At 45.0% G+C, this 19,679-nt stretch overlaps 1 protein-coding gene across 2 annotated transcripts in view; it reads right to left on the bottom strand.

Moving 5' to 3' along the window:
- The window catches only part of PTGFRN (prostaglandin F2 receptor inhibitor), a 72,899-nt gene extending 56,417 nt beyond the window's left edge, over positions 1-16,482 (bottom strand). For both annotated transcript variants that reach the window (XM_076351490.1, XM_076351495.1), the window contains exon 1: positions 16,352-16,482. In XM_076351490.1, the coding sequence (XP_076207605.1) occupies positions 16,352-16,412 (61 nt within the window). In that variant the 5' untranslated portion in view covers positions 16,413-16,482. The remainder of the gene's footprint in view (positions 1-16,351) is intronic.
- Between the last annotated feature and the right edge of the window lie 3,197 nt (positions 16,483-19,679).

The following is a 19,679-nucleotide window of genomic DNA, read 5'->3' as shown; positions in this document are numbered from 1 at the left end:
AGAATGTCATGCACATTTAAGCTTTTGGGGAGAATTTTATGCCATTAGACATTTGAGAAAACCCACGTGTAGCCATGTAATAAAAGACTGCATCACAACATATTACTGCTTGGAGTCTCAGTAAAGTTTGGCGTTCAGCCATTAGCTACTAATTTTCAGATAGGCATGCCTAAATACACATCTTAAAACGTTTCCCGTCATTCCCACTTTTCAGAAGTGTACCTCAGAAGTATTTACTTTGCTGCTGTCATTGGCATGCTGCGTATAGGAAGGTCAACACCACAGGTGATAAAAGAGAAAGGGAAAGTTAACACACAGTCAGAGATCAGCTAGTATGCACCATCACGCAGAACATTTCAGAAAATGAAACTTCAGGGGTAGCCAAATGCAACACCCATGAGCCAGCAAACTCTTGGAGGAAATATCCAAGGTTAAACATGAGGATACCACCTCTAACTTAAGAGGTCTCCAAGCTACAGATGATCATGAGATGATACACTAGGATAGTAACCGGGTATGCTCACTCTTCCCTAGGCATCCGCTCTTGGCCACTGTCAGAGGCAAGACACAAGACTGTATGGATCTTTGGTGTCAGCCTTCCCTCTTTTCCTACAGCTTTAGGAAGTAGGATCTTGGAGGAAGTACCCTTTTACTACTGTTGCTCCTCAGTGACACCCAGGCTGGTGACTAGGCTGTGCCCAGCAGTGAGAAGAGAGCCAAAAAAAACAATGAAAGAACAAAGAATTTTCAAGTAACTCTTCAAAATCAGGAGAGGGAATCCTTTTGAGCATGAAACAAGAGAGAAAAGCAGGTAGAGAACCAACATGACATTAAAATAGCAGGAGGAAGAGAATACAGTTTTTGAAAGATGCCCAGAGGGAAAATGCTTAGTTGTTTCTTTTCTGCTCCAGTCTCCTTGCAGAGCTGTTCTAGGTTATACTATTTAATAAGACAACCTACGTACAAAATAAGTAGCTGTTAATATTTGGGTGAAACTTGGATATCCTGAAATTATTCAGTAACTAACACTTACAATCAGCTTACATTGAAACAGACAGCAGATTGCATTCACCCTAGGCATCCTCACATTTGCTACATTGGGTAGAACAGTTATGTCCCATAGTACATTGTTTAACAGAACAAAAGACTCTACAGCCAAACTTCATCCCAACAGAGAGCATGCCAGCCATTTTCTGGATCCTGAACTGGTACACGTATGTAGCATAAGAACTAAAGACAACATTGCAAGTTCCAAATACCCATTGCAAAAGCAATAGTGCACTGCAGACTAAGTCTCAGAAGTCTCTACCAGCCACTGTGTTAACACAAAGAAACAATTTTAACATCAACTGAGAAGAAATTATGTCTGGTGCAAATGCAGCAGCTGTCTTAACAGCACACAATATAGAGCAGCATAAGAACAGAAGTGGAAAATACACCACCAATTTAGAAAGTCAAGGGTGTTAAAATTCACCTGGAAAGCTGTAGGTGGACTTGGCCACAGACACTAGAATTAGCAGTCCACACTTTCAAACTGTGAGAGAAGATTCTTAGTAATACCTTTTAAGCACCTTTGAGATTTCTAGCTAACAGGTGTCTCCCTGAACCGCCCCCTTCACTCGAGGGCAAACAGCCCTCAGGTAACAAAGGAGATGCACTCAATGCACAGGGGGAGCTAATATTCCCCAGAGGTACTTCTGATTAGGCCCAGAAAGCCAGAGCATGAAACATTGCTGTCCAATGTGCAGAGCAAGCTCTGATCCCTTTATCAGAACATATCCTGGAAGCCATGTCAAGTCAAGGAGACCTGTTCACCCAGCCTTAGCACCAGAAATGATATGAACTGACATATCCTTCAGAATGGAAACACAAAACAGACCCATACATAAGAAAACAGGAATGTGAAATACATTTGTACCACGCCAACCTATACCCAAGAGGTGTTCATTTGGCACTTAGGCCTTGAACTCAGGCTGCAAAAAACTGAACTGAAAGCCTGATCTCACAAATATCAACAAAAAAAAGGATAAGCAAGAAAGGCAATGAATGCTGTGCAGTATCAGGAAACTCCCCTTGCCCTCATGCTTCATGATAACATCTGAAAAGATAGCATTGCTTGAAAAAGTCAGTGTTACATCTAAACCCCAGTGGGCAAAAGAAAAGGAGTTATGCCTTCATTAATACTCAGAAAGAGACACAGTATACATGTAGTCAGACTTCTCAATGCATGGTTTAAAAATAAAGGATCCTCCTCCCAGCTCTGCATCTATCCATGTCCAATGTCAGCAATACACAACAATTTAAGAACCGTAACAAAAAGACTGACAAGCCCTTCATACATAAATACAAAACTGTTTATTTCTCTTTTAATTTCTTCATTGTTTGTGAATTCGTACTTTAAAGCTTCAAAGTACTATTTATACTCCCTGCTCACTTTTTATTTTACTACATCACAAAATCAACTGGGTTTAGCTCTCTTGTTGGTACAGCAGTCACAAATCACGTTAACAGCACTATCCTGTAACAAAGTTTGTTTATTATTAGAGAGTAATCAGTATTATTACTGTTATAAGAAAGTAACAAAGTACCTAGAAGGCACTCCTGCTGCTAGCGAAGACCTAAATAGAAGGTACATACAGCATTTACAGAGCTGTAGTTAACTATACAACTTTCCTCTCACCTCATCCCCTGCCCCCCCGCTTAATTTTTCAGAAAAAAGAACAGGTTTTTAGAGATTAATGATCTGAAGAGCATTTCCCAGGAGCTTAAACCAGTTAAAATGCACAACATCAAATTAAGACATTTCAAAGAATTCAAGCAGAAGAGCACCCGCTGTAATGCAATGCAAGAGCAGCCTACAAATGCCTCCACTGTTTGTAGTTTTATAGCCTAAGCCTACCAAGAGTCAAAATGCAGGGTACAAAGCACACAACTAGATCAGGTTTTGCCTTTCCCCAGACAAAACACAGATTATTTCAAGATCTTTGTCCCTTTCACAAGGAATAAGCAAGCCTTGGACAACAGATTGCTAGGAAGTCTTAAAGTACAGAAGTCCCGTCTATCCCTAGATTGAAAAGAAGCACTCTTTGCCTTTATCGTAAAAGGAGATTCTCTTTGCCAAAGAGAACTGGTGTTTTTTAAAAAAAAAAAATCAAATCAGTTTAACACTTGAGTAATTATCCTCCCTGGGCAGTTTTGTTTAAGGTATTTGTATTTTTGCCTGCCCTGCTCACAGTACTGTACTTTCAACTATTAGCAGTTCAATGCAAGAAATTCACTACCTGTCCATCACCTACAGTTGCTCAGTACAATCAGTGAGATCTCCCAGAATTCTCTGACATCCTGTGGAAAAAAAAATCTCTACTGATGAAAAGAACCACCTTGATTAATCCGCCTGGCGGATGTATTCTTCCCTTCTAATCATTATGGGAGTTTACAATTCTAATAAAGCTGTACTCGCATCACATTATTCAGATTACAAAGTCTCTGGAAAAAGAAAGCTCTCGGGCATGGTGCTGTAAATCATCAAAAACATTTCTGATTCCTACCTGATAAGCGCTTCAAGAAAGGGTATGTACATAGCTGACTACTAGGGAAGAGTCACAGGCATGGTCAGTCAACCGGTTATCACTGAAACGATCATCTGTTAAGCAGCAGAGCTCAACTGAGATTATAATCAGAACCCTATTTTCTACAGGAAGGATATGTATTTATACACTGTTTAACCCAAACTTTGGGTGAAATCCACCCAAACAGATGCATTGTAAGCCAAGGCTATAAATTATCTGCAGAGAGCCTGAAACAACAGCAGAGGTAAAAGCTGCATCCTTGAATGTCTGGAAGCTAGTACTAGAATATTACTAATACACTGGAAGCTAATAACAAATTTAGCATCACTATTGTGGACTGTTTCAGCATTTATATATTTTTGTGGAAATGCACAACAGTTGAATGTTGAATTGCAGACATCAAAGCCAGACTAAGACCATGAGACAGTACTGGACTTACAAGAAACATCCTGCAGGAAAAGTTTAAAATGAGGCTTCTTAACTTCTGCCGGTAAAAGGCAAGAAAAAAGGACAGACTTCCTCAGCCTAACTTCACAAGCTCCTGCTAAGTCTGGATGTCACTCAGTTAAATGTTTGTCCCTATTTCTTCCTTAAATGCCAGAAGTGTCAAAGGACAGGGAAAGAAAACACTAACTCATTCCAATTAGTTTCTATTTCAACAAAAAAATCCACCTTGTACAACAATCTCAGAGTTAGAAGATGCTAAGGGGGAGGGGGCAGGGAAATGTCCATTTCCACTCCAGAAATGGACAGTGGCATTTCTATATGACTATCACCATAAATTCAAAGAATGTTCTGCCAACTGTTTCATTTTTAGAGCTTACTTGGTTTTAAACTCCAGTTTTATTATTACTTGGGACTTGTGACAGGAGCTTCCATGCAATGCATAATTCAGCATGCACGTGGCAGAAATCATCATCAGAATTATAACTTCAAGTCACAGAGTAACTGTAAAATCTAGCAGCAGTATTTATGTAACCACAGTGGTCTAAGGCAATATTCTTCAGAGATCTTTCATTGGACCAGCTGATACAGTCAGAAGAGATGGCATACAGGTCCTTCTTCTGAGACAGATGCAGTGAACTCTGTAAAGTTTCACATGCAGTTATACCTTTGCTATCATCCTGCACCAACGAGCTCAAACTCAGCTCAAGTCCCACAGCCTCCCACAGTTCTGCCCTATCAGAAGTATACACTCCAGTGCTTCTACCCATAGTGACTTTCCTACAGAACAAAACACCCAAGATGACCTGACAAAATGCTGGCTGGCATTCATACTTCTGATGCTGCAGAAAAGACTGTCTAAGTAGAAGTGGATTCAAATGGAGGAAAAAAGGCAGGCAAAAGATGACTTCATGCACAGAAACAGATGTTCTGAAAGAAGGCAAGAGAGGGATTCCACTCTCCTAAAAATGCCAACAATATATACCACCAGATAAGCAGAATTCTGTCTAAATGAGTGCTATTCAAGTTTCCCAACAGGTATTCACTACCCTTTATCTATTTCGATACAAAGCACGCATGCCGTCTTTTTCAAGAAAAAGAAGAACCACCTCAGTACAGGCAGGCTAGATAGGAGACAGTCTCAGGCTCCTGTGACAGAGGCTACTGAAGCAGAGCCACAGATCCCCGCAAGCTCCCACCAACCATCCAAGCTACACTCAATGTATGAACCTGCTGTTTCCAAAGAATGCCACAGCAGAACAAGAACACAGATAGCCACTTGCTCCATTTTGCACACCTTTAGAGAGTAAGTGTCCAAACCCAGCATGACTTACCCATACACACTACTGCCTCTGAGGAAGTACTAGAGATCCATTTTAAACAGGGTAAATGTAACGAGCAAATTTTATATCAAATTACAAGACTGGGTACATGCAATTGCTTGTGAGGAATTTAGGGGTCTTGCTAAACAGACCAGAACAATCATCAGGATATTTCCTGTCATAAACTGGTGGCATACATCCAGGACTACACGGAGGTCTTAAAGGTAGGGCATTAATTACCACAAGTTAAAAATCTCCTTGACTGTATGTATTGAAAGCAATTATCAATTCATGAGCCTTTCAAATTTATAACGCGTGTAAAAACAACAATTGATGGGGAGGTGCAGAGGGAAGTGGTGATGTTAAATAGTACTGAGAAACACTCAAATAACTTTGAAGACCAAAGTTCTTCACTCACCCACATAAACAAAACAGTCTAGAACAGGGCAAACAGGGCTGTCCCCTCAACAGCCTCCATTGTTCAGGGAACAACCTTGTTGACTAGAATGCCACCTAGTACCTGCTGCTATTTTGCTGAGGCCAGTAGACATATGTTCACTCAACTGAAGCAAAACCAGTAATTCATTTTACATGGGCCCAGCAAAAGGTAGACGCAAGGTTGGATTCATACCTGCACACTCAAAAGCAGAAAGCTCTAGCTTCACATTACCAAACTCCCCAAGACTAGCTGTCCTCCACCACCAATTCACAACATGGGCCCTTATATCAGGTATCTCTGTCCTCCGACAATCAGCACAAGGCTTCAAGCCCAAAGCTGTCCATCACATTAACCCTGTCAACATAAGAGTTTGACACCTAAGCAAGGAGGTAGGGGGAAAGAATACCTAACCTACAGTCAGCCTTCTCGACAGGCCTTCAATACATTTAATACACGCAGGTCCTAAGGAAAGGGTCCTAAGGAGGCCCAGCATGTGTCATTGCTAGATATTCTATGAGCCCATGGCCCCCTCTCCTCACACCCAGGTACCCCAGGTGCCATTTTTTCTTTTTACGCCCCCACCCGTGCACCCAAGGTCAAAATAGACCTTATGCCACCAGGCCAAGATGAAGAAATCATCAGCATGAAGTAAGTGCTCTTCATCACTATGCCATTCACAGAATAGGCAGCTTCAGCCCTTGCCTCCTCCCTGCCAAAACCTCCAAACATCTTCCCACCCCCATGCACAGCCTGCTCTTCTTCAAGGCTCGTTCTGTAGCTCCATGACTGATCATCTCCCCAGAAAACAGCTTCTGTGAACACATTGTTTAAGCCTAAGTGGCAGTCACAGGATGTCTCATGTTAGCAGCCTCCTCTGAGGTGGAAACCTCAGTAGCAGGACTTTAATTCCAAGAAACATCTGTGTACTTATGACAGTCCCTTGACCAAAGTCCCACTTTGGACTGCAAGCAAGATCCTACAGCAACAAGGCAACCCTGACACTGGAGGATTACTGCTGACCCCAGACTGTCACTCATGTGAGAACAGCATTCACGCTGGACTTTGGCCAAACCCACATATGCAAAAGGCGTTCTCACCCCAGTGCACCAATACTAGAAGTACGGCAAAATAAGAAAAAACAGAAGAAAGAAAAGCCAGCAAGTTACTTTGATGGCATATGCACATTCCATGAAACCACTGTAAGGTGACTAGTTTCTTATTCTGGGTAGGAATTATTAAAGCAAGGAAAGAACCCACCTTACAAGTCTGGGTACAGAAGTGCCCAGTGCATCTGCCCTGCATTAATCTGTAGGTTACTAGCCTTGCCCAGATGCACGAAGAGGTTAAGCGTTTCTCTACAGCTTCAGACAGGGAGAAAAATTTCTCTATATACATACAAACCAAAAACTGACTGCTCACACCAAGAGGAGAGTCAGTGAGAAATACTTTAAATCACCTTTAACAGCTCCTTTCTCAGTAGCTTTGGCCTATCTCTGTTGATCCTTATAGGTTTATGAGGCAAAGTCTGGAACAGGCACATTCCCTGCGCCCTCTGGTCATGAGTGGGAACAAGGGTACCATCTGAAATCTCATTTGTTCTTCTGCTATTTTGGAAGGACATCCCCACACTAACTCTATTCACAGTACTGCAGCCTCCGCCTCGCCCCTCCCTTTCAGACTCAAAAGGCAGACACCAGCATCAGTTCAGATGCCACAGCATACCCTGCAGCCACATGCATCACACTTCAGTCCTTGTTTTAAACTCTGCGGGAGTTTACAATTAGGTATTCCGTTTACCCACCAATGGTGAGCAGAAAACCTTACTTAGAAAACTAGAGTACTTCAAGATTTACTTGCAGAGCTTTGAGAAACTTGTGGTCTTTACCAAGGCTGTTTTTTGGTGATAACTGCCCCAACACCACCATCTCACACAGACACACCTTTAACTCATTCTTCCATTTTAAACAAGCTATTCCCTCACTTCCCTTTCTCTCTGGGAAGTGTGCCCTGCTCCAGTACTCTCTCCTCACCTTCCTTCCCCCACCTCTGATTTCTAGCAAAAGCCACACTTCTGTGCCCATTGACTCCTGGCTATATATGCTATTTTCTCAACCTTTTTTTTTTTTTAAATAAATAAACCCACAAACCTAGAGATGTCAGCAGCTTTGGCTTTGCAACTATTGACAGGTGCCTATCAATACAGTTGCTGGCAACCAGGGCTTAGTCAATAGCTTTAGTGTCCATTCAACCCTGCTTTGTGATAGACATGAAAGACCCAGGCTTACCTTGCTACCTCCCACCTCCAGACAATCACAGAGTGATTTTGTCTCCAATAAGCTGTCATGCTCTTTATTTTCTCACTGATGAAGCCTGCTCCAAGCACTTAAGCTCTCTAAGCCAAGAGGTACAGCATGCCTTGTCAAGAACCAAACCCTGAGATCAAAGGGAAACAAGGTTGATGCAATACTTATTACTCCACATTAACTCAAATCTCCATATGAACTGAATATGAACAAGCACACTCTACATACAACATAAAGGTTCTTTACATAGACATAAATTCCATCCACTGACACCACCTCCCGATACACAGTATGTCACTGGGCTTCTAAAGAACATAATGCTTCTTTTGGGAGATGGTGGAGGTTGTAACACCTGGGTAAATATTATGGGTGGCACTCTGAAAGCACAAAATAGTTTGTGGCAATGGCAAAAGGCAAAGGAAGATGCATCACCTCTCCCACCCTCTAGCACTCAGAAGAGGATTACAGCACAGACAGAAAGACTAACATCTCACTGCTTATTTAACAGTTTCCATTAACAAATAATTGCCTATTTTCACCTCAGTATTACCTGCTGTATTCAAGCACAAATGAATACATGTACTGATTAGACATACGTTTCTGGAAAAAAGGGTATTGAAACTTAAATGATTATTCACAAATTATGTGAATTCTGAATTTTTCCTCAAAACAATTATGTTTGGTACCCTGAAAATTTAGGAAGCATCCTCTGTTAGTTCAGCATCTGTTTCGTATTTAGAAGCTATTCTTTGCAAACGCAGGGGTCACGCTGCTTTTAAAGCAGGTCCTGCCAATTCTCTTTTGCAGGGCAGATTTAATAGCAAATTCCACTGCCACAGGATTCACTGTGTAATAATGAAGGGTAGTGTGTCAATAGCTGAAACTGAACACATCAATAAGAAGCTGGCAGAGGTCCCCGTGGATGCCTCTCTTGCAACAATCATTTTAATGCGTGTAGGAGAACAATGCCGTTACAGCCTGCTCAAAGATTCCCCACAGCCACATTGCATCAAAGACCGACTGAAACACAACGCTAAATCTCTGCAGTTGGAGCTAACAGTGGAACACGCACGGAAACAAGTCCTTTACATTGGCAATTATCCTTTTTAAGATTGGCAAACCTAAGCAGAGCTAGCTTTTGTCAGAACTGGACTCTTACTAACCAACATGACCCCCAGTAATGGTTCCACCAAACTCTTTTTAATAGCTACTGATATGGCAAGAAAAGAGTGAACCAAAAAGCATGAAAGCATGCAAATTGCAGTCATGAAGAAAGCACTAAGCAGCACAGCTAAACCACATCTTTAAGAAAGTCAGCAGAAAGGCAAGTCCAGACTAATCAAGCCTGTTAAACAGAAAGAGTGGCATAAGTTCTTACTTTTTTTTTTTTTTTGAGAGCAACTATAGCAGCAGGAGTTGTTTTACAGCCAGCATGAAGTAAAGGACAATGGGAGACACCTGGGAAAAAGCCTGAGAGAAGAACTGAAGCCAGAGAACAAAAGTTAAAAACCACACATAAAGTTTACATTGATTTTTTTTTTTTAAAGCCACATATAAGAAAGATGATATATATACTTTGTGTACTACAAGCAGCAGACTCTCACAGCAAATATGATCAGTGATCCACACAGACCAGCACGCTGTTCCAGCATTGGCCAATTTGTCAGAAGGGGGAGAGAGAAAAAGAAAAAAAAAACTTCACAATACATTTACGGAAGTCTGAAACTGGAATAAAAAGGAGGTTTCCACTTCTCCACCCCCAATTCCAGCTGTAATCCTTTGACACCTTAAAAGCAATGACAGAGTGCTTTCTCTAGGGACCTGAGACTAATTCCCTACCGAGCATTTACAAACTGATGCTTTTCCAAGTCTTATAATGTGGCCAAATTTGGACATTTTTCATAAGAACAGCAAAAGCAACGTTCTTGATGCAAAGTTAACCCTCCAGCCAAATTTCCAGCTCTTGCTCTAAAGCATGGAGGTGCTAGAACTTCTCAGCTTAGCAGCTGAGATTATTATTTGCTCAAGAGTGAGGGGGGAGAATTGGCCAGAACATGCAAGAATTGAAGAAAAAGCTGCTTCTCCCTGCTCCCTCCTCAAGTGTAATGGCTGGAAATACTGGAGGTTTTTTTGGTTTGTTTTTTTTTTCGGGGGGGGGGGGGGGGGGGGGGAGGGGCGGCGCGGCAGCAGGGAGGTGTATTTCCTACCAAAAAAGTCAACCTGTGGTAGACACCCAGCCCAGAAAATTTCAGCATGAATGCCTAAAGTCTTGCAGAATAATAAACCATTTAAGAGATGGCCCTCATAACAAAAAGTATCAAGCAGATATACTACAGGCATTGCTGGCAGCCCTGCCTATCAGCAGCTGTGACAGCTTGCCTGGGAGCTCCAGTCTTTAATTAGTTCTCATTCCTGAAGTTCACAAGTCAATTAATTCCAAAAAACATCCTCAGATCCTTTTTTAAAGGAAATCCTGTCCAGGACTCAGTGCCTTACTTACCTATTCTTCCCATAGCTCAGCTAACAGTTCAGATCCTTTAGAGCATCCATGCAAATTCCGTCTGGCCACAGAGATTATCACTAGTCAAATACTTCAGCTTGCTTCAGCAATTCTTCATACTTCTGCAGCAGTGTTTTGCCACCACTGCATACAAAAGATACTGTTCTCCAGGCTGCTTCTTTAGACCCTGTCACATAAGACCTTCCCTGTAACTTGCCTCATCTAGTGTAATGAAAAGGAGCACCAACTGCAATGCTCTCCCACAAGTTTCAAGCAGTCCTCATGGCAATTACATCAACTCAAATCTACCAGCATTACCATACTGCTTTATAATTTTACAAGACTCAAAGGCATTTAGCAACACTGGTTCTACCTTATATCTAGCTTGCTTTAAACGTAGTCAGAATGCCATAGTTAAAGTTGATAAGCTGGGTTTCCAGTGGAAACCCAGCTTCGAAACCTCTTCCAACTCCAGAGAAAAAAAAAAAAAAGACCATCCTTTTTTCTGTCTCATTCAGTTAGAAGAAATCAGTTATACTTTACAATTATGAAAGCTTACATGTAAATGAATAAGCCAGTTTCTGATATGAAACTCAAAAAACTAAGAAACTTCACGTTCCGTAACTTCTGTCTTACTTATCTTATTTTAGATATGCTGATGATCTTGAAGGACATTATTCAAGGCTTTTGGCATCTGAGCCGCTATTTTTCAGATCATCCTATCCCAAAAGGAGTTTGGTCTGAAACTGATTTTACACCTTTGCCCTGTGCAAAACCTAATGCATAAGGTGTATTAAAAGTTTATCTCATTATTTTCAAAGCCCTTCTCAGCAGGTATTCAAGCCTTGGAAGAAAGCTACAATTTGAGGTTTTCTAAAGAATCAACTGACAAAAAACTGGACAATTGGAGAACTTAGTATCTCATTGATACAAGCTCATTCCTTCTTTAGGACAGGAGATACTAACAGCCCAGACAAAAACTGCTTGTGTTACAGTCGCTCCCTGTCTTGTTCGATACAGTTTTGGGGTACCTTGTTCAGGTTAGGAACTAGGGTCATGCAGGAAACTGCTTATTATTCTTGGACAGAAATTGAAACACTGGTGTCCCTAGGCAATTTCACCTTACAGGTCTCTAGAAAACAGACTATCACTTACTACTGCAGATCTTCTAAGAAAGCAGGACGTCTTGCAGGGGCCTGGGAAGTAACTGCAACATCTCCAATAAAAGTCAAAGTATTAAAAAGATATTTTTCTTTGCATTATGATATAGATTCTTACTTTATACTCCACCTAATATCTTTCTTTCGAAACTACTAGAGACCTTGATAGACACTGACATAACCCCTACTTTGACCCAGCTCATGTTAGTAATGTTTTCCTCAAGTTCTTTCCAACTTAACTTTCAAGTGATTGATTTCTATACATAATCAGAAAGAATTCGCATTTTCAGATAATGTATCCATTTCCCTTCCTTCTAAAACATAGAACTCCACGCAAAAAATATATCAGTGAAAGGCATCTAAAACCAGACAACTGAAATGTTCACTTTCTAAAAGTATCTTATTGAGATATGTAACCATTTCCCTACTAAAAAAAAAAATATACAAGTCTGTTTCACAGGTAAGTGTTCGACAAGAATTATGGAGACTGGGAAAAAAAAAAAAAACAAACCAACAACAAAAAACAACCACACAAAACCAAATCAACCCATAAATTTATTACATGTGAAAGCAGAAATCACAAGTGTCCCTGAATGTTTGTTTATATAGCTAGACTATGGATATATATTATTTCTTAAGTACATTCCCCTCTAATCAAGCATGTGGCTGCATTTTTAAATGACCCCTACTGCTTACTTCAAATCTTGTTCAGGCAGGTTTATACCTCAGTTCAGGGATTAGAGCCAAATACAACAGAGGCTACCTAAAGAGAGCAAGCTGTTGCTATGTTGAAATGTAACAATCAAGAAACCTGGAGAACAAGGTCGAAGAATTTCAGAAAAAGCACACGGACTCCCTAAAAAGGAGCCCTGGACAGGAACCTACAAAGACACAAGAGAGCCAGAAAAAGTGACTAAGCTATCATTCGCCAACCCAAAAGAACACAGGATGTAAAGGAAAAAACACTCACTACACTGCTCGCCCTTTGATTCCCACATCTTCCCACAGCCTACACATGGAAAGCGCTTCCTCCTCAGTAACACCACCTGCCCTTCAGTGCCTCACCAATCCAGTTCCAATGCTCACTACATGCTTCTACTGCCTTAGCAGCCTGCAGCTGCTAAGACCAGGACAGGCTTGTCGGTACTTCCCCTTTGGGAACCTTTTTAACCACCTCTAAAGCTACAACAGAGACAGGCAGGCCTGGCCTAGCTGTCAGCTCCTTCTCCGAGTACCAGTGAGGATCCGAGCAGGCAAAGGCCACCAGCACCAGCCCTGAGCTCACCAGCAGGTGAGCAGGCACCAGCAAGGGAACAGGAAGCAGATTCCACTCTAACACCTTGAACACTCCGTGGGCAATCATCCTTACACCATCTCCCTGCCCTAAACCTTGAGGCTCTCCCATTTTCTAGTGCTTTCACTTTAGCTGCAAATGCAGGGAAAGATTAAAGCATGCTTTTCCTTGAAGTTCATGATCACAATAACTTATACTAATTACCAAAAGCTTTCTATTGCAGAGCTTGAATTAAACCTTGATTCAAATGACTAATTGTTGTAGCTTCTGAGGAAAAGAAAAAAAAAAAAAGAATTTCAGATACGACTTGTAGGAAACAACTCTATTCATGTATACACAAGGCTCCTGGGGATCTGGCATGCTGGAACTGACTTTCATCATAGCGGACAGCGAGTGTCTAAATGGTAGTAAGAAAAAGGCCATCTCTGGGAAACTGATCATCAACAGTTTTCCCCCAGGTTCTGCCGAGTGTCTGCTCTCCTCAAGCCCCATGGCACTTAAACAAAAACCAGCTTTTTTCAGATACACCGAAATTCTTACCTTGAATCTCAAACAAGAACCAGGGAAAAAAAAAATTCAGGAGCTGCAAGGCTTACTGTTTACTTTACAGTCTGAGCCCTGGTAACCACCAGATACCTGTTCTGTTTTTTGGATGTCTTGTCCTAGGAGGCATACTTTGGTTTCCAGAGCATTTCACAGGTTGATTAGGCAGATTGACTGCAGAATGAAATCACACATAAAACAGGCAATGGCAGTACGAAATGCCCTCATCCTGCCCTCTCCTCAGGATCTAACCACAAGAGAGGAGGGAAGAAAAGAGAGAGACTAGATCAAGCCTTAATCTCAAGATCCACAATCTCCTTACCAAACAGATTATAACTGTATAAGGATCCAGGAGAAAGGATAAGAAAACATTCTTATTTGTTACAGCCAAATACTTCAGCCATTTGCATCCTTTTGCTGGGTTATTTTGTAAAGATCTGAACAAAACAATCAAGTCTAAGTACACGCAAGGGATGAACTCTCCTATGCTTCAACTCCTTCCCTCCACCTCCCTTATACAAGAATTCCTCAACACTTGCAGCACATTATTTAACAAAAAGCCCCAACCTGTCTCTATTAAAGAACTGCTAGAAAACACATGTTCACAGAAGCATACTTTTCCCATCCTGAGCGAGAACACCACCACCTTCCCAACCTCTTAACATTTGGAATCTCACAGAAGCTACCAAGTAATGGTATCAGAAGATAGCCACACCACAAGTAAGACTGAAAAGTTCAGGTTTTGGGTTGTTTTTTTTCCTGCAAACAAAAGCACTTTCAATTTTAACAGCACCATGCCAATTAAAAAAAAATATATATATATCCTCAAAAGGCAACTCAGAACATCCAGACAAAGCATATCATAAACAGTGGCCAGATATCTGTGCATGTACATTTTAAGTTCTTCTAATTATTTCATCTGGAATTAAGGAAACAACTTCCCTGTTGCACATCAGCCTTAATAGTTTTTCCTTTTTGCTGCATGACCTTGAGTATCTGAGAGTCCTGATTTTCCACTTGTCCTACTAAACCATTCTCTTGAAAAATTTTATTCCCTTTCTGTTTCTAAACAAAAACACTAAATGTGTTCTCTCCAGTTCTTCACTGTTTCCCCAGCTGGCAGAATACCTATATTGTAAAGATAAACAAGATTACTAACCTCAGCTGCAAGTAAGAGAAAGCACAGTGGACACCTTTGTGTGGTAGGATCTTGACTTGTAGGTAGACACCCCTCTGCCCCGATTGCCTCACTGCCTGCAAGCAGCCTCAGGAAAGAGACTGGGAAGAGCTCAGGTTTAGGAAGCTGACTGTTCAACTGTAACTATCTGCTCTGCAGACCTGGCTATGAAAGATTCAACAGACAAACCATGAGGAAAGTGCTCTGGCAGACTTTAAAAAAAGAATTAGTCATAGCAATGTCAAAAGTACAAGTACAAACTAAGTCAGCAAATAGAGTTTTGTTTAAAGAAGAGCGTTGCAGCATGGGGTTGGGGCACCGTTTAGTTACTCACTCCTTCCACCCCAAATCTGGAAAAGGCTCCCACTTACTACCCGCAATTAGTCAAGTGTTCTGAATCAAGAACTGTATGTAGTACTTTGTGGGGCATGCTTGTTCACCAGCACCTAGAGTACTTCTGAGTGCACAGAGCTGACACAGAACCGCTTAAATAATATGCGTAACTATCTTACCTGAACAATCTTCTTGTTCTCTAGTTAAACTCACTGCTACTTCAGTAACACCGTTAGCAACAATGCTACAAGTCCAATGTTGGGGGGGGAAAAAAAAAAAGGCAAAAAACCAAAACCCACCACCCACCCTTTTGTGTAGTTCTTGCTACAGTCTATTTCTGCACACTGCCTGCCTGGCATAGACACCGGTAAGGAACAATGCCACATCTTAAGCTAACGACAGCTACACAATTACGTGAACGCGGCATAAAACATCACCGACACAATTACTCGTTATCTCTTAGCAGGAGAACTTCACGGCAGAGGCAGCAAACCCTGAGAGCCAGGAGGGGAGGGCACAGAAGTATCACTTCCCCCACAACACCTGTGTGCCCGGAGAACCCCGGTTTCTGCTGCCGGCATGCAGGGTGTGGGGGGCCCCTCCTGCAGTCTCCCTCGTGGAGCAGGAGGGAGAAGGATCCCCACCCCGGGCCCTGAAACGAGTCACTTCACGCTCTGCGAGGTGAAATTTCACTGCCCTTACCTTAGAGCGGCCACAGCCCATGCACCAGGTCGCGGAAGAGCACTACGGCTACACCATCACGTTACCCCGGCCGGCGCGCCGCGGGACCCCGGCCGCCTGTGGAAACCCCTCTCACCGGGGAACCACGCCAAGCAGCACCCCCCACGCCCCATTTCTACTCTGAGGAGGCCCCTTAAAGTTTCGGGGAGATACCTGGCAGCAATCCGCGTCCCGGCCCTCGGAGGGAGCAGCGGGGGCCGGGGGGCCGCGGAGCCGTTAGGGCTGCGCCGGCCGTTAACGCCCGCGGGCGGGCCGGGAGAGAGCGAAGGTGGCGACGGCCCGGCCAGCCGGGGGACGGCACAGTCCGGCGGGCAGGCGGCGCTGCCCGGCCCCCCGCCGCCCCTCGGAGGGTAGCGCCCCGGCTGGGCTCCGCCGCGCCTCAGGCGGGCACAGCACGGCGGGCGGTTCCTCCCCGCCAAGGGACCCGCGCCCACGGGCCCAGCCCTCCCTCGCTACCTGCGGGCGAGGTAGCCGAGCCCAGCCCGGCCCCTCCCCCCGCCCCTGGTCGCGCACCCCCCGGGCTCACCGAGCAGCAGCAGGAGGAGGAAGAGAGGCAGGCAGGACGCCCTCTCCCCGCGGTGCCCCATGCTGGCAGGGCTGCGCGGGTGCCTCTCCTTACTCGAGGGGGATCGCCGGCACACACGCTCGCCTCGCCCGGGGACCGGCGGCAACGCGCTCCTCGGCCGGCCGCTCGCCTCCCGCTGCCCTGCCAGCACACGGAGCCGCCCGCCCGCCCCGACCAGCCGCGCCGCGCGGCGCAGCCAACCAGAGAGACAAACTTTCCCCAGCGCCCGCCCCCGCGCGCCCCCGCCCGCAGGTAGCGGGGGCGGCGCGGGGGTCCGGCCCGGCCCGGCCCCCACCCCCTTAAAGGGGCGGGGAGCCCCTCGCCGAGCGGGGCCGTGCGGAGGGTGAGGTTGCCCCCGCCGCCGCCCCGCACACGTGGCCCGGGAAAGCCCCGGTGCCCGGGCGGCGGGAGGGCTCGCCGGTTTGGGGGGGGTCCCCGGCGCGGGGCGCCCCGCTGCCGGCAGCGGTCGGCCCCCGGGGAACGGCCGTTGGGCCCTGCGGGCGCGCGGGGCTGCCGTGGCGCCGCTCCAGTCTCGTCCTGCCCCGGCTGCGGGGCGCCCCGGCCCCGCCGCTGTGGGGTGGGGTCTGCTCGTGTCCGCTGTTCTAGCACACGCGGGTACCCCCAGCGTGGGGGTCGGCTGATGGCCCCGTTCCTCACAGACGCACCCCCAGCACAGGATCCCCGCACATAGAGCCATCGCACGGGGGGGGGCCGTCACTCCCACCCCTGTCCCCGCACACAAACCGCAGCTGGGGGCTGCCTGCTGGTCCACGCACACCCCCCAAGCACGGAGGCTCCCCCACACCTGGTCGCACAGCCCTAACTGCAGGGTCCGCTCATGTCCCCATCCATGCACGCATAGTCTCGAAAACCACTGCTGGGTGGGCCCACTCGTGTCCCCTGCCCTTCCACAGGCACACGTGGCAGCAGTGGGCCTGCCTGTCGGCCTGCCTGTGTTCCTGCCCGCTCCCCGGAGCAGTCCCGCTGGCCTCACCGCCTGGGAAGCACGGATGCCTTCTGCCCCAGGTGGTGCGTGGCCAGGGCTGCTCCTCCCCACCGATGCCAGGCAGCCGTCCCACAAGCAGCGCTGCCCACTTTTGGGAGTGGGTTTCTTTTCCCCTGCCTGTGTTCCCGCTCGACTCAGCAAAGGGCTGCTGCCACATGGCATTCATGCCACCGCTCACCGCCTTTCTTCCCGGCCTGCTCACAGAGATTTTTGTTTGCTTGGGGATTTAATTTCCTGTTTGTTTGTAAAAACAAAGAACTGAGGTGCTGGCCTGCTCTCTAGTAACTTGGACAGTTATCTGCTCTTTCAATCGCTTTGCCACATTAACTGCAAAATTGATGCCCTCCTTGTGTGCATTTTGCTGTGTGCTGCCCAGGCTCCCTTCAGGCTACCTGATTTTCTGCTGTTTGGTGGAGCCAGATCCATGTTACGCATTTCCCTGTGTGGGGAACCTCCAGAGCCTATGCACGGTTTTGGGCTGCTGCTCCCACACAAAATGGCTGGTTTAGGCTTTATTCTAGCATCTCCAGCCACCTTGGTCTTGAGCATGCCTTGGCTTGGGCAAAGTTGTTTGCTCCCACTAGCAGGAAATGCACGCTGAGTTCGTAACCGAGCATGGTTATCAGACTGGATTTTAGGTTGGACTTTGTTATTAATTCTGTAATGCTTTACAGGAGAGAGGGTGTTGCCTGATAGGAATGAAACAAGACCCTCCTAAAATTGATGAGGAGAACTTTCACCCTCCAACCACAATTACCTGAGCTCCCGCACACAGTAGATCTCTTTGCAGAGCTGCAGCCATGAGGCGCCTGGGGGACACTTAGTCCTGTCCACACTGAAGTTCTCCGAGCTCCCAAACCGCAAATGAGGCTGAATCCACAAGAGTGACTGAGAAAGGGCTGCCCAAACAAAACAAGACTGTCTTCACCTACGTTTACAATACCCTCATGTGCCTGTTTGTTCTTGCTTCCCGTTTCCAATTATTCTGCTCTACCTCCTTCTTTGGCCAGCATTCAAACACATTTTTTCTTCACTGGAAAACATCACTTCTGTAAACTAAGACATGTCCCTTACGTCAAATTCAGAAAACAGGTTAGTAGATCTCTCACCCGTACTGGTCAGCTTCTGTCATGCTGGTTAAACTGCTGATCCTTCATCAAACTGTAGTCCTGAAAATATATCCCCTTGTGCCTCTTAAGCCTTGCAGCAGTGATCCCGATACGTACGCATGGATGTAGTCATGGATGCAAGTTCACTGTATGCACAAGGCCACTGACTTTGCAGGAACCCCAGTCCCCATTTGCTCTGTGCTTCCTATTTCCTGTGCTCTGTTGCTAGTTGAGGATCACCGATCCGGGACCTGAATTACTGTGCTGAAAAGTTACAGCAGTGACTTGATGATTTTCATTATGTCCTTGGAAAGATTTTCCTTATGACTGTCCAGTTTGGAACTCCCTATTGTCCTTACTGTAACTGCCAGATACCAGCATCTACTTCACCACTGCTACGCACCGTTAGTTACACTGGTGAAAAGAATAGGTAAACCCCTGCTATCCTGAGCTATGGTGTGTGGTACTCTCAACAAGTGTCATCTCACTCTTTTGCTTCGTATCTAGCAAGACTGTCCCTCCCATATAGTCAGACTTCCAGACAGAAGGGGCCACTGTAACCCATTAATCTGACCATATACACAAGCCATAGATTTTTTTTCCCAGCAGCTGGATCAAAGTGAGTTTGAAAGACAACACATCTTGTCTTAAAGACTCCAAGTAATGGCAAGTGCCTTACTCCACCTACTAATTTATTCCAATGTTTAATTATCCTTGCTGCTAGAAAATTGCTTCTTTCAAGGTTGAATTTGTCTAACTTCAACTTCGAGACATCAGAACTTGTTATGCCTTTGTCTACAAAACTGCACACCCATCCCATTTTCATGGATAAGTAACTATACATGGTGCTCCTATCACCTCTCCTTGCTAAACCGAACAGATTGTTTTCTTTGAAGCCTCACCTTGTAAGATTCAGTTTCAGCCACTGCAGAATTTTCTGGACTCTCCAATGTTTCTAAGTGCTTTCTGACTCACAGGCACCCACCCTGGATACAATGTCATTGTGGTCTATACACACATACTGTGCACAGAGTAAAAATCTTTTCTCAGTCGTTGTTTGGTTTTCCCCTTCTCACATATCTAAAAATGGAATTAGACCATTAACTGCCTACACTGCACAAAAAGCGCGTGGAGTCCATCACCCATGTTGAATCCCCAAGTCTCTGCATCTGTG

The sequence above is a fragment of the Aptenodytes patagonicus genome, chromosome 1 (assembly GCF_965638725.1).
Source record: "Aptenodytes patagonicus chromosome 1, bAptPat1.pri.cur, whole genome shotgun sequence".
In the NCBI taxonomy this organism is placed as follows: domain Eukaryota; kingdom Metazoa; phylum Chordata; class Aves; order Sphenisciformes; family Spheniscidae; genus Aptenodytes; species Aptenodytes patagonicus.
Note: the sequence above shows the minus strand (reverse complement) of the source record. Positions and strands in the feature narration are given on the sequence as shown.